The 13829-nt window shown below is 44.8% G+C and overlaps 1 protein-coding gene across 1 annotated transcript in view; it reads left to right on the top strand.

Moving 5' to 3' along the window:
• The first annotated feature begins 227 nt into the window (after window positions 1–227).
• The window catches only part of CDH2 (cadherin 2), a 196338-nt gene continuing 182736 nt past the window's right edge, over window positions 228–13829 (top strand). The window contains exon 1 of the mRNA XM_026661747.1: window positions 228–790. Coding sequence (XP_026517532.1) covers window positions 719–790 — 72 coding nt within the window. The 5' untranslated portion in view covers window positions 228–718. The remainder of the gene's footprint in view (window positions 791–13829) is intronic.

The raw sequence follows: 13829 nt of genomic DNA, 5'->3' as shown, positions 1-13829 counted from the left end.
CTGCTGCGGGTAGTTGGGTTCCCATTGGCCGTGCGGCCGGCAGGGAGAGCCAGGGAGGAGAAGCTGCCAGGCGCAGGGAAGGCGTATACACACACACGCGCGCACGCCGAGAGAGAGGCAGCGGCTGCTCCGGCTGGCATTGTTATCATTGTGCGAGCGGAGGGGTTTGTGCGCGGGGCTGCTCGGGGGAGGGGAGGAGTGAGAAAGTGACGGGGAGAGAGACTCGGGAGCGGAGCATGCAGCAGAGCGGGAGCAGCGGCGGAGCTGCCGGTGCACAGTGGGCTGCCCACTGCGAGGGGACCTGCCTGCCCTGAACTCAGCCGAGGAGGACGCTCTCTAGGAGCAGGGAAGGCAGCAAAGGAGCCGCTGAGGAGCCAGACCCGGCAGCGGCACTACTCGTCCCCCTGCCTTTTGTTTGCCCATCCTCCTCCTCCTCCACCAGCCCATCCCCTTCTCTCCCTGCACCAAGGACGGGGGGAAGCAGAGGAGCAGCCGCTTGACCCGGTGCCGAGTTTAACCCACCCTCCGTCGCCTCCCCGCTGCACCCTGCACAGGAGCCAGCTAGAGCAGCCCCCGCAGTAGCGCCACGGGCTCGGCGCCAGCCCAAGGGGGGGCAGACAGCGCACGCAGCCGCCCCTGCTCCGCCGATCCCCGCACTTGCTCGGCATCCCGAGACCGCTGGTGGCCGCCGCTCCCTCCCGCCACCCACCCCGCCTCCATGTGCCGGATAGCGGGAGCGCCGCAGCGGAGCCTGCTGCCGCCGCTGCTGCTGCTGGCGGCCCTGCAGCAGGTAAAGGCGAAGAGGGGTCGGGGTTGTGGCTCTTTGTTCCCCTGCTCGCGGCGATGCCGGAGAAGGGGAGCGGGGGCGAGGGGGACACGGAGGGTGTCTCTGCGCTGCCCCGCAGGCTGGGTCTGTCTCCTCTGCCCCGGCAGGGGGCTGCAGGGAGCAGGTGGCTGCTTTGAATGGCTGGGGCCGAGGCGAGCCGAGGGGGAAAAAAAAAAAAAAAAAAACGGGTGGGGGAGATGCGAGCCGGTGCCCGAGCCTCGGGCTGGTAGGGCGGAGCTGGTGCCAGTGCCCCATCCCCGTGATACCCCCGCCTCGCGCAGGGACGGCGGAGGAGCTGGTGCCCCATGAGGAAGGGATGGGAGCTGGTGACTAGTACTTCCGAGAGCGAGAGCTGGTGCCTTGCTGCTTGGGAGCGGGGGTCCGCTCTGCCCGGGAGCTGGGGGGAGGGAGAGCAATAGCGGGGGGTCCCATTGTGCTTGGTGGTAGGGCTGGGGGCAATTGCGGGGTCCCCTGGGGTTGGGATGACTGGGGGGGAGGGCAATAGCGGGGGTCCCGTGGGGTTGGTAGGGCTGGGGAGGGAGGGCAATAGCGAGGGTCCCCTGGGGTTGGGAGGGCTGGGGGGGAAGGGCAATAGCGGGGGTCTCATTGTGCTTGGGCTGGGCTAGGAGCTGGTTCGCCTTTTGCTTGGTGGACCGGCTAGTAGGGAGGCAGGGGACGGACTTCGGGTTGGGACCCCAGCCCGTTTCGGGGCGCCACCCCCGAGGTGCTATCGGTAGGGGGCACTGCGCCCCGCAGCCCGTCTGCTGGAGCTCCGGCTTTGGGGAGGGGTCTCCGGGGATCGCCCTCTGGGCTCCGCTAAGGAGGAGCAGGCAGAGCCGCCGCCGCCTCCCCCAGCCATGTGCCCGCTAATCCTTTCCCGGGAAGAATTTAATCAGCCGCCTCCTCCGCCTGGCAGCCTCGCCTGCCCCCGCTGCTACTAACGGGGAATTTCCATTGGGACAGCTCCTCAGTCTGAATGTGTATTACATCCCTGCCCCCTCTCCCGGGAGGGGACCCTAGCGCCTGGGAGGCCGGGGAGTGTCTGGCGTCTGGCAGGGTGTCCCTGGGGTAGGGGTCCGTTCAGTGTGAGGGGGAGTGGCTCTGGAGCAAGGGTTGAGCTGAGTAGCCTTAGGGTGGGCTGGTGCCCCTGGGATTGGGGTCCTGTGCAGCCTGTGTTTGTGTGCGGGGGGGGGGGCAAGTTTAGATGTCCCTAGAGTGGGTGAGTGTCTTTGGGATGGGACTCCTCTGTGTGTGTGTGTATGTGTATGCTGAGTTGGAGGAGGGGGAAATATCCTTTCGAGGTCGAGGGAGGAGTACTACCTGGGATAGGGTGATCAGTGGGTGACTAGGTCCCTAAATTCTGGGATGGGTATCCCCACTGTATGTCCTCCTCGATAAGGGGTTTGGGTGCTGCTGGCTAGGGGTAGGATGTTGTGTTTCTGGTGGTTGGGTGCGCATCAGAGTTAGAAATAGGGGTTCTTGGGGTGGGGTGGGGTTACTTGTCCTTTCTAGGGTAGGAGATTGAGAGTGCTCCTAGGTGGGGTGTGTGGGATGAATGTCATTATCTGGGTTGTTGGCATTGCTATGAGTTGAGTGTGAAGCTGGGTGCAAGGGGCAGAGAGGGCAGTAAATCTGAGGGACAGATGGCACAGATCATCCCCCTTAATGGTATTTATGGTTGGGGCATTTCTGGCTCTCTGGGGGAGGGGAGCGCAGTGTGTGGGTACGAGGAGAAGGAGGTATCACTAGCAGGACAGTGTGTGTATGCTGAGTGGAACAGGCTGGTAGCTGTGGCTGGCCTCCCCCTGGTCCTGCAGGGGCTGGTGGCTGGGTAGAAGGAGGCGGAGGCGGTAGCAGCAGCAGCAGCAGAGTCACTGTCCATGGTGCAGAGCCTGGATTACATCGTCTCTCCCTTGCTTCGTGACACTGAAGTGAACTAAAATCCCTCCTTGTTTTTCAGATAGCTCCCCTCTCACTTCCCCCCTCCTCTGTTTCCAGTCACTTTTTTCTGCCTCCTCCCCCACATTCTCTACCCCTTTACCATGGTTTGATGGCTGCACCCTGCATAGGAGGTGCTGAAACATTGATTCTAAACAGCTGGGGGATTTTCTCTCTAGCTTAAGAGGATGTTAGTTTCTCTCGTGACAGAAAAGTGTCTGACTGGGCGCCAAGGTTCCTTCCATATGAAACTGCTGCCCTTCTCAGAAACTTGTTTTGATATGTCACTAAAAAGGTTGGTTTTGTTATCTGAGTTTGTGTGTAGTGGGGGAGTCTGGATGGCGGTTGTTTCTGTGTTATTAACTTGGCAGAGCCTACCTGCAGCTTTTTTATGGGTGTTTTTGTGTGGCCTTTCTTGTAAGTGCCTTTCTGCTTCTGTTTATACACCATATCACTTAGTAAATCTTTAAATCATGAATTCTGCAGTAGGCTATTATTCCACCATCTTTTCACGCAGGACTGATTTTTAAATTAAAACACAAACTATGAATTAAGGACAGGAACTAGCCTAATTGCTTTTGTGTATCACTCAGCATCAGTTACGGTTGGGAAATCCAATTTCCCCCTTGTTTGGGTATCTACTAATTCAGGTTAGGGCTGTTTTTAATAGGGTATAACAAAGTTGGAACTTAGGTATGAAATCAGTTTTATAACCCCATATCTGGAAACCAGTCTTTTATTTTAACAGATTTTTTTCTTATGTACTGCTAAGAAAAAACTTACAATTCACAGATGCATTATAACTTCTTTCAATATTGACTGCTTTTGGTAAATAGAAGTTAATTAGTGAGAGATTGTTCTAAAATGTCCAAGCTTCCTATTTGCTGTTAATTTGTTTATTTCGTCATTTCAAATCTTTGTTGTATTGAAGACACATTCCCACAAGTTATTGATGACTTCATCATTTGTTAGTGGTGTAGTGAAACAGTCACAATTGAGTTATTTGAAAGATCATTAGAACTGGAAAAATATCAGGAGTTAGACCTTTGTAACTTCAGTTTATGTTTGAGAAAGGTGGGATTTAAGAGCAGATACTAAACTCAGTTTTTCAGCAACATATGCAGAACATTTGAGATTAGAAACTGGCCCTTAGTCTCTGGTGATGAACTATTTTAACATGATTCTGTAGCTGCTATGCAAAAGCGTAACATCAAAGCGGGGGGTGGGGTGGGAAGGGAAGAGAAGGCAAAAGGAGAGATTTGTTTTACTATAAGAATCGTGGGGTGGTGGTGGTAAATAACGAAGAGGACAGGTCATTGATACAGAGCAATCTGGATGGCTTGGTAAACTGGGCACAAACAGATAATTTGTGTTTTAATATGGCTAAATGTAGATATATACATCTAGGAACAAGGAATGTAGGACATACTTACACAATGGGGAACTCTATTCTGGGAAGCAGAGACGCTGGAAAAATTTTTTGGGGGGGGGTTGGTAGATAATCAGCTGAACAAGATTTCTTAGTATGATGCTGTGACCAAAAGAGCTAATGTGATCCTTGCATGCATAAACAGGGGAATCTCGAGTAGGAATAGAGAAATTATTTTACCTCTATATTTGGCACAGGTGTGATCACTGCTGGAATACTCTGTCCAGTTCTGGTGTCCACAATTCAAGAAGGATGTTGATAAATTGGAGTGGGTTCAGAGAAGAGCCATGAGAATTATTAAAGGATTAGAAAGCGTGCCTTATAGTGATAGACTCAAAGTGCTCAATCTATTTGGCTTAACAAAGAGAAGGTTAAGGGGTGACTTGATTATTGTCTATAAGGACCTACATGGGAAACAAATATTTAAAAATGGGCTCTTCTGTCTATCAGATAACGTGTTTTAGGGGTTGGAAGTTGAAGCTAGACAAATTAAGACTGGAAATAAGGCGTACATTTTTAACAGTGAGAGAAATTAACCATTGTCAAGGGTTGTGGTGAAGTCTCCATTGGTGACTGTTTTTAAATTAAGATTGGCTGTTATTCTAAAAGATATGCTCTGTTATTTTGGGGAAGTTCTATGGCTAATACAAGAGGGCAGATTAGATGGTCACTTCTGGCCTTCAAATCTATGAAAACATCAACTGCTACCATTGGTGCTTAAACTGGGGATAAGGACAAAATTGAAATAGAAACAGGAAAGCAGGACGTAGAATTGAAGAAATAAAGTGAGTGAGTGGTGCTGTTGACAGAAATGTGTCTACCCTTCAAACATTTGTTGGGAAGGGGAATAGCAATTAAGTACTCAGAAGGGGGACAGTAATTTTTAATCTATGAAAGATGATTGGATGGTGCTCAGACTATGGTGATGGACATGTTAGAAAAAATAGATAAGTAATAATGTGCTATGGAGCCTTTTACTCCTAAGTTGCTGGTTTGAACTTAACTTAGAATGACAGAATGAAAGTTAATACTGTTTGAAGACTGTACTGGTTTTATTACATTTCCGTAGTAAATTTATCCATGTGGCAAAACCACCACCCTAAGTGACATCCCTGCTAGCAATGTCAGCGAGAACCAAATGATTGAATTCCTGTGTGGATTGAACTACCCTCTTACCTCTAGCAGTGGTCTCTTTAGGTCAGGTTTAAGGCAGATTGGTAGGGTGGTTGAGGTAGCGGGTATTGCTGTTGTGTGTGTTGTGGTTTTTTGGTGGTTGGTTTTTTTTGTCTCTTTTTTTTTTTGTGTGTGTGAAGGGCTTCAATCTCCAATACTATGGTTGGTATATTTCACAAATATTACTTCACTAAAAATATATTAAAAGAACATGGTCAAAATGTGATTGTATAATCACAGACACAGGGTTGAGGATTCAGGGGCAGGAGGAATACCAGTAAGTACTTTTAACTCTTTTTTTTTTTTTTTTAAACTGACTAGACTTCATCTTCACCATGTTCCTTTGAAAGTGAACAGAAAGCATTTTTTAAATATTATTTAAAAACTCATGGAGACCTGAATCATTAGTAGAATACTTGCCATGTGTAGACTTTCATGATTTTCAGTGGAAGAGTCTATGTAGGTGCAAAACATTATTATTACTATTCCAAGTACATCCACTTTTAAAGGGTATGTGGAAAACTTTTAACCTGGTAAGATCTGATTTCAAGATTTTATTTTCTCCTGGATCACTAAAACCTATAACCACCAAAGGAGCTACAGTTATTGTATGGTCTAGGTGTTAGTGATGTCATCCACACTTCCTAGGAAAATGCAGAAAAGTAAAAGAAGGAACTCTTTTCTTTTTACATTGTCTTACTCCTATTATTAAAATGGCAGATACCATTAAAAGATGTGTTTTGTGAAATGATTTGGGATCTTTTGCAGCTTTTTTAATTTATTTTAGAATATATCAGATCATCTTTAAGTCTGAAACTTACTTCTTTGAGATAAAATAACTGGGTTTTGACACACATAAATTACTTTGTACTTTATGAACCCAGTTCATTTGTTTTGCTGTTAAGATGATAGAGTTACATTAGCACTGTATATTATGTTTATATTATATATGTTCAGGAAGTTTAAAGTAAGTTTATATAAATAAACCATACATTTTTAATCTGTTTGTTTATAAAGCCTCCCTCCTCTTTTCCTTCAGCCCCCATTGCTTCTCCCCCCCACCCACATACACATAACTTGCTCTGGTGCGATTTTGAAATACAAGCCAATAAATAAATTCAGCTTAAGATGTCAGAATAAATCATATAAAATACATTTGGGAACTTAGTGAAGTGGCCTTATTTTACAACTGCAATTAATTTGGCACAGGATACGTATATCCAAAAGTTTAGCTTCTCCTCTTCATTGGTTTCATCTGGCTACTACTCAAGTCAATGGCAAACTCCCAGTAACTTCATTGGGAGCCACATCAGATCCCATCTTAATACAGGTGATTTTTCCAGAGCAAGTGAAACTTATAGAGTTCTTCAATTATTTAAAAATTATTTAAATAAGTATGCAAGCTGTAAAAACGTACTGTATAAATGTAAGAATAGCTTGAGGAAGTTGGGAGTAAAGTTATTTTTACTCACTAGAGATCATACATAAGTGACTCATACTCTGCTTCTTTTCTCATCTTGTGATTGTTTGTATGCACTCCTCATTTGTGAAAATGAATTATCCCCCCATGTGTGGTATAGTCTTTTAAGTACCACATGATTTTTTTCGAGTTTATATAGTGAATGAGGAGTGCAGTAGAATGTCTACATACAACAGTATTTTGAATAACTGAAAGGTCAATAGTAAAACTGGGAGGTGATTTTAAACCAATCAGTTAACTTTACAAAAGTACAGCATCAAAGGCTTTTTTATACATTTTGCTGAATAATGCTATATTTTCATGCTTTGTTCTTTTATTTATAATTTTGAGAAATATATCATGGAATGTGTATCTTCCTACTGGTATGTCTTTGTCCTCCTCTCGTCTTATGTTAAAAATTAAAATATATATTGATTGAATATTGAAGTCCCCAATTCAATAAAGACTTTTACACGTGCTTAACTTTTTGTATGTGAGTAGTCCCAGTGGGATTATGCACAGATGTAAAGATAAGTATGTGCATAAAAGTTTGCAGGACTGGAGCCTAAAAGTAGTACTGTAATATTGGACAACTCCCAAAGTGTACTGCATATCAATTTGTCCCTGTAAGGCTAGTTAATCAGCCCAGAGTTCAGCCTTAGATTCATTTCCTTTTTTTGGGAGGTGAGGGAGTGGAGGGCAGGGGTGTTAAATAACTTCTCTGACATGCCTTATAGTAACATGTTTTTAGTTACACTTCCTTTTTGAAAAAGAAACCCTTTACTAAAGAAACCAATATTATATCCATTTAAAAACTCATTCTTACAGTTTCATGAGTGCACAGGGCACCTGATTAGGATAGAGGAGGTGTCATTGTTCTCAACAAATGTATAAAAATCATGATCCTTTCCCCAACTTGTGTGCCCCTGTCCTGCAAAGATGTCTTTAACTTAATTTTAGGAGGAAAAGATAGTATTCTTACTTATACGCACGTAGTCCCGTTGAACTCAGGGTGAGATTACTCATGTGTGTAAGTGTAGGATGCAAGAAGATAAGTCACAGATGAAAGAGGTGTGTGTGAAAGGGATACCTTTTTTGCTTTAAAATTATTATTATATTATTATTATAATAAACTAAATTTCAACTGTCCCCCTCTGCCTCAGCGTAGCCCTCGTTAATTGACTGATTAAATATCGGCCTCCTTAGAGGGTTGATCTTGAGGGAATGTAGGAGGAAGGGGCAGCGTCCTTAAATATGGATCAATTCAAGGAAAGCTTATATTGTATCAAAACCAGCTACTGAAAGAGTTTTTAGTTTGTTACTGATTTGAGAGGGATCAGTTTTGGTCTGGGTATCAGGATTACTCAACTTCTCTTTGCAATTCTTTTACCAGTTCACAAGACAACACCCTAATCTTTATGATTAACAATTGGGTCTGATCCTGCAATTTTTACTTAAGTCCATGGGAGTTTGGTTTGGCCTGAGTGAGGAGAGAAAATGTAGGCTTTCAATTTTCATAAATGATTTATGAGAACAGGGTTTGCAGCTTCCAAAATGGCAGGTCCATCACTGCCAAGTCTTTTGAACATTTTGCTTAAATTATTGTTTTGTTTCAGTCAATATTTATGGATTTGATTTATAAACACACTCATAAAAGCAATGTTTATCCTTTCCTCTAGGCGTGACTTGACATATTTAAAAAATACATTTGTACAAACTCCTCCAGGGACTCCACTTTTTCCCAATAATATATAATCATCACCCAGCAGCTTAACATAGTTCAGATCTTATGATATCCCACCAATCCCTGGCAGCTAGGGAAAAGAAGTAGGCCTTGCAAGTGCCCTGAAGGTCAATAAAATAGACAGGGCTGTCCTTAGGATTTATGGGGCCCTATGCAGTATTATTAAATTGGTGCCCCTATGCTCGACTTGCTCTTTGCAACACAAACAAGCTTACAGTATTGGAAAACTTGCCACATGCATTTTATTAAAAACAGTCTAATTCTGCCGCCTTCCCTCCTAACCCCTGCACTTCCCTCCCACCGGCGCCCCCAACCCCACGCTGACAACATGCCCTGCCACACTGCCCCCCAACCCCCTTATGCCCAGCAGCCCCCAGTGGCCCCTCATCCAGAGATCTCCATCTCTGATCCCTATGCCCAGCGATCTCCCACCCACAACCCCCCCAAACTGCCTAGTGCCCCTCTCACAGCCCCCCCCAACTGCCCAGCACCCCATATTCCTGAGGGAGTTCAGCACCAAAAAGTTAAATTCTGTGCACAATATTTTTAAATTCTGCAAATTTTGTCAATAATTAAATGTGGAGGCTCCAGCATGGCAGTGGCAAGCATAGGCCACTGGCTGCACCGAGGTGGGAGATCACCCTGCAGCCTTCTCCCTCCCCTCCCGATCTTTCCTCTCCTAGGATAGGGACTTGGCAGTAAGATACTTCTGTGTGCACCTCAAAAAGCCACAGGGAAGTGTTTTACATGATGGCTGGGATGTCAGCCATGACCCAAAATCCATTTGAATGACAAAAAAGAAATAGCTCATACCAATGGCTGAGTCCCTCATCCAGGTCCTTTGCCTGCCACCGCTCTAGGCCAACTCCCAAATGGCCTTTCATTCTCCCTAAAATAGAGGATTTCCCTCTAATCCTGAAAAGTAAAGAGGTGCTTGGGATGTGCAGTTTAGAAAGAAAAGGAATTATATTCAGGCACCAGTCTTTTTTTTCTGCCTTGATTTACACACCTGGTTGCCACACACGGCTCAGTGGGATTGTACTGGGTATAACTCAGCACGCAGTTTCAACAATGCTTCAACAGTGGGGCTGGAGCCAGAACCAGCCAAGTCTCATTTAAACAGTGGCTCTTGTTTTGGATTACTTAAGGCAGTTTTTAAAGGTTTTTCCCAAGGGTGAGGAAGAAGGTGCTGCATTCTTGAAGGGACCTTTAAAATCCCACTCAACTCTGCACTGTTTAGAACTCTCCCGTGTTCAAAATGCTACCAGCTTGAGAGACAGCCCTTGAGATATTTGGATCCACAAGGAAAAAAAAAATGTCCCCTTCTTTAAATAAAAAGTTTTCAGCTATTCCAACCTTGTCAAGTGCGAGTCCATCCTCCTTCCCAGCTAGTGGTCACTCCCTCCCTTGCATTCTGCAGCCCTGATTGCTGCTTTTCTGCTCCAGGTACATCCCCCTCCTCCTTTTCTTTTAGTGTCAGTTTCCTCCTGTTGACACCCGAATATTGTGAATGGGCAGGAAAAGCAAACGCCACCTTATTTTATTTTCCTTTAACTTTCCTTCCTCCCCAGCCTGGTTGTGTGTGTGCCTCTCCCTCCTCCCAGCACCCGTCTGCTGCTGATCCCTGCTGGGGAAGGAAGGAGAGGAAAAGGTGACGGATCCTCGGCATCTGGGCTTAAACTTCAGAGAAGAGGGAGGCGGAGTGAAAAGGAGACTAGGAGAGAAATTGCAGGGAGTTGCCTGCTGGGCAGGGCACGTGGGCAGAAGAGGGGAGAGGTGCAGGTACAGTGTGGGGCTGCTCGGAACAGCTGCTCTCCCCCCCCCGGGGCCACCAGCCTGCTCCCGAGGAGGCCCTAGCACGTTCCCTGCTCGCTCACTGAGCCAGACAAAGACTCCCCGCCCCGCTCTTTTGCTCTTTTCCCTTCCCATCCCAGTTCCTCCTCCGCGCCCCCCCCCCCGCTCCCTGAAGTCCTGTGCCTGGCTCTACCCCCCTGAGCTTGGCTCCCTCCCCCCCCTTCCCAGCCTCTGGGTATCCCCCCGGTCTGTTCCCAGCCTTGCTCTGCCCCCTGCCACCTGGCCTGGCTCCCCCTGCTCACTCACATGCAGACTTTGGCTCCTGGCCCCGCCCAAGCTGGAGCCCCCAGCCGGCTGACTGAGGAGTGAATGGGCAGAGGGGAGGGGCCAGGGGTTCAGGTCAGGGAGGGGGGGAGGGGCCAGATTGGAGTCCGCCCTGCAGCCAGTGAGGGTGGTGCCTCAAATTTTCGGGTGCCCTACGCAGCCGCGTATGCTGCATATGCCTGAGGACGGCCCTGAAAGTAGATTTTAGATACGTTAACAGCAAAAAATTTTGTAAGGAACGGCATTATACATAACGGCAAATCAGATTTAGGAAGTGTGTGTGTTTTCCTTTTAAAAAATAAACTGTGGAGCACAATTCAAAATAGTAGTTTTGTCCTTTTACATTTTTTTAAGATATATAAAGATGGCCTCAAACTTTTCCAAAGTTTTTTAGTTTCTTTTAGTTTCTTTTCAAAATTGAAATATTGGGATCTTTGTTCTCTATGCTTAATGGAAACCCTTGGCCTCTTTGGTGGATCAAATATTTTAGAAGTTTAACTATATCCCCTGCTCTCCCAGTTGTACGAAAGGAGAGCTGCAACTTCAACAGCCTCATGTTACATCAGGTACTCCAACAATGCACTTGTGCTCTAGCAAAGAGAGTGAAGTAAGGACCTGGTATGTGGGGGGCAAAAGCAAGAAAATGGTGTTTGGAGTTCTTTATGAACTGAAAAGCAGTAGTCAATGACAACAACTTTCTTTTTGCTTTGCAATTCATTTTACAATAGGAATGGGTGGAAAAGCAGATTTTTGTCATTTGGGGTAAAGTAAGTGTTTTAAAGAAAACATAACGGTTGGTTTAAGAATCAACAATTTCTCATTTGAAATCCCCTGGCTTAATGGGGTACAACACCAGATTAGATCTGAAGAACTTTTAATGAAACCAAATCAGGAGCATTTTAAATACAGCCAACTGAATGACCATGAAGAGGTTGCTCTGAAGCTGAATTTGGAAGTGTTGAGCTTACAAAAATAAAAACTTGAATGAAAGGAACATTTCTTCCACCCATTCAAGCCAACAGTGGAAAACAATGCCACGATCTTGCAAAGAATTACACATAAGTTTAGGTTTAAATTTATGAGTAGTCCCACAGGGTGAAATCTTGGCCGGCATTAAAGGTAATGGCAAAACTCTCATTTACTTCAGTGGGGCCAGGATTTCACTCATTGACTTTAATGGGACTGCACACTTGTTTGAAGTTAAGCACATACATAAGTGTTTGCAGGATTGGGGCCCAAATGTAACATTATGTCTGGCCACAATTGCAAATTAATGTGCAATTATCAAGAAGAAAGAGCTGAACTACCCAGTTGTTTGCTGTGTCTTACATTGCAACTTTCCATAATGCATGGAAACCAGAAAATAGACTTGATTAGAAACTACCTATATAGTTAGGGTAACTAACTATAACCAAGATTAGTTTAGCTTGGGTGTAAAGCCCTACCTGCATTACTGTGTCTCCACTGTTTCTTCCCTCACCTATGTGTGTTTGGGGGCATATCCTGTTCTTTGTGCTGAGATGTTCCATGCTTTGTTCAATTGTGGGAGAACTTGTCTATCTTTGGGGGCAGGAATAGAAAAAGTGGAGTCAGACTGTCAGCATTTGAGTGACTTAGCATGCATCCTCCGTGCCAAGTGGTTGGGTTCTAGTCTGAGTTAAAGTGTAACCTGGGCTCTGACCTATGCCCCCATCTGGATAAGCTAGCCAGGGCTTAAAGCACTTCCAAACCCTGGTAAAAAGTGTTTTTTTGGGGGGGGGGGGAAGGGAGGATGGTAGAGGGAGCTGGGCTAAAGCCCAGATAAGAAGCTGGGTTAATGCTGCAGTGAAGATATAGCCTTAGATGTAAATTTTCAAAGTGTTGCCCCTGTTCCAGGCTTTAAAACTCCCCTTAAAGTCAGAAGGCTTTATATTGGTAACATTGCGTGAAACTGCTATCTGTATTAAAAGGTACATTTTTCAGTAATCTCCTCTTGTGGATGAATATACAGTTAATATTATATTCTGCTCGAGGTGGTCTTCTGGACTGTGCTAGTCACAGAAAAAACCCTGTAAATTACAACAATACGCCTTATAATCTCCCTTTCCTTCTTGATTTGGCCCAGACAGTAAGGGGAGGAAAACAAATTTCAATATTGATCATAAAATTTCATACTTTTAGTTCAGATTGTTTTTTTGGGCGATATTATCTTTTAAACCCAGCAATGATTTTTAATACTTCTGAGCTGAACTTGATATGACCCAGATCTTGCCATGGCTCAAGCTATGACTTTATTTAATTGAAAATGCATAACACAGGTTTTGTTAAGCATTAGAATTCTGCCTCCCCTTGGGGTTTTATTCCCAAAGAATGTTTACGATGGACTGTTTTTGGGAACAGCGTACTGTCTTTTGTTTCTGGATAAAATTGAGGGCTTGCAAATGAAGGAATAAAGAGGCCTCTTTATTCATGTCCCGAAGTCTTTGTTTCATTGGGCATTGTTTCAGTTTATAAGAGGAGTTTAGTACATATAGCTTGTTGGAATGGCTGAAGGATTCCCAGGCACATCCATGCAGACTTTTTAAAATCCTGTTACCTACTCAATTGCCTACTATGGATTTATTTGTTTCAAGGGTACCATACATAAAAGACTATTTTTTCCCATTTTTTCCCTATCACGTTTGCTTTGAGATCACCTTGCACAGTAGTTTAAACAGTTCCTTTTTTAAATTATGGAAGCTATATGAAACCATTATATTTGCGTTATAAAGCTAGGAAAAAAGGAAGATTCAGTCATAATTATTTTTGATTTAGTAGTTTTTCAATATTGAAAAAAACCTCTAAACATCTTTGTCATTTATAAATCTGATACTTAGCTGAGCTTTCAGTACAGGTCCCTCATAACTTAGAGTTATAACTTTGTTTGCAGTCTTACATTTTATATCTATATCTATATATATGCATTTGTCATTTACATTTTGTTTTAAGCATTTTTGTCTATAAAGTGTAAAAGCATGTAAGTAATTGTACATAGCTGGGAGATCTGTGGTGAACTTTAAGTCACAATTAAATCCAGTCCACAGTTTAAAGTTAATTGGGCAGACACACTTGACAACTAGGAGCCCTGTTCCAGGTGCTTACTCTGATAAAATGTACTACCTCA

Source organism: Terrapene carolina, unplaced genomic scaffold, assembly GCF_002925995.2.
Source record: "Terrapene carolina triunguis isolate 2854851 unplaced genomic scaffold, T_m_triunguis-2.0 Scaffold58, whole genome shotgun sequence".
Classification (NCBI taxonomy): domain Eukaryota; kingdom Metazoa; phylum Chordata; order Testudines; family Emydidae; genus Terrapene; species Terrapene triunguis.
The sequence above is the reverse complement of the archived record's forward strand: the minus strand, read 5'-3'. Positions and strand labels throughout refer to the sequence as shown.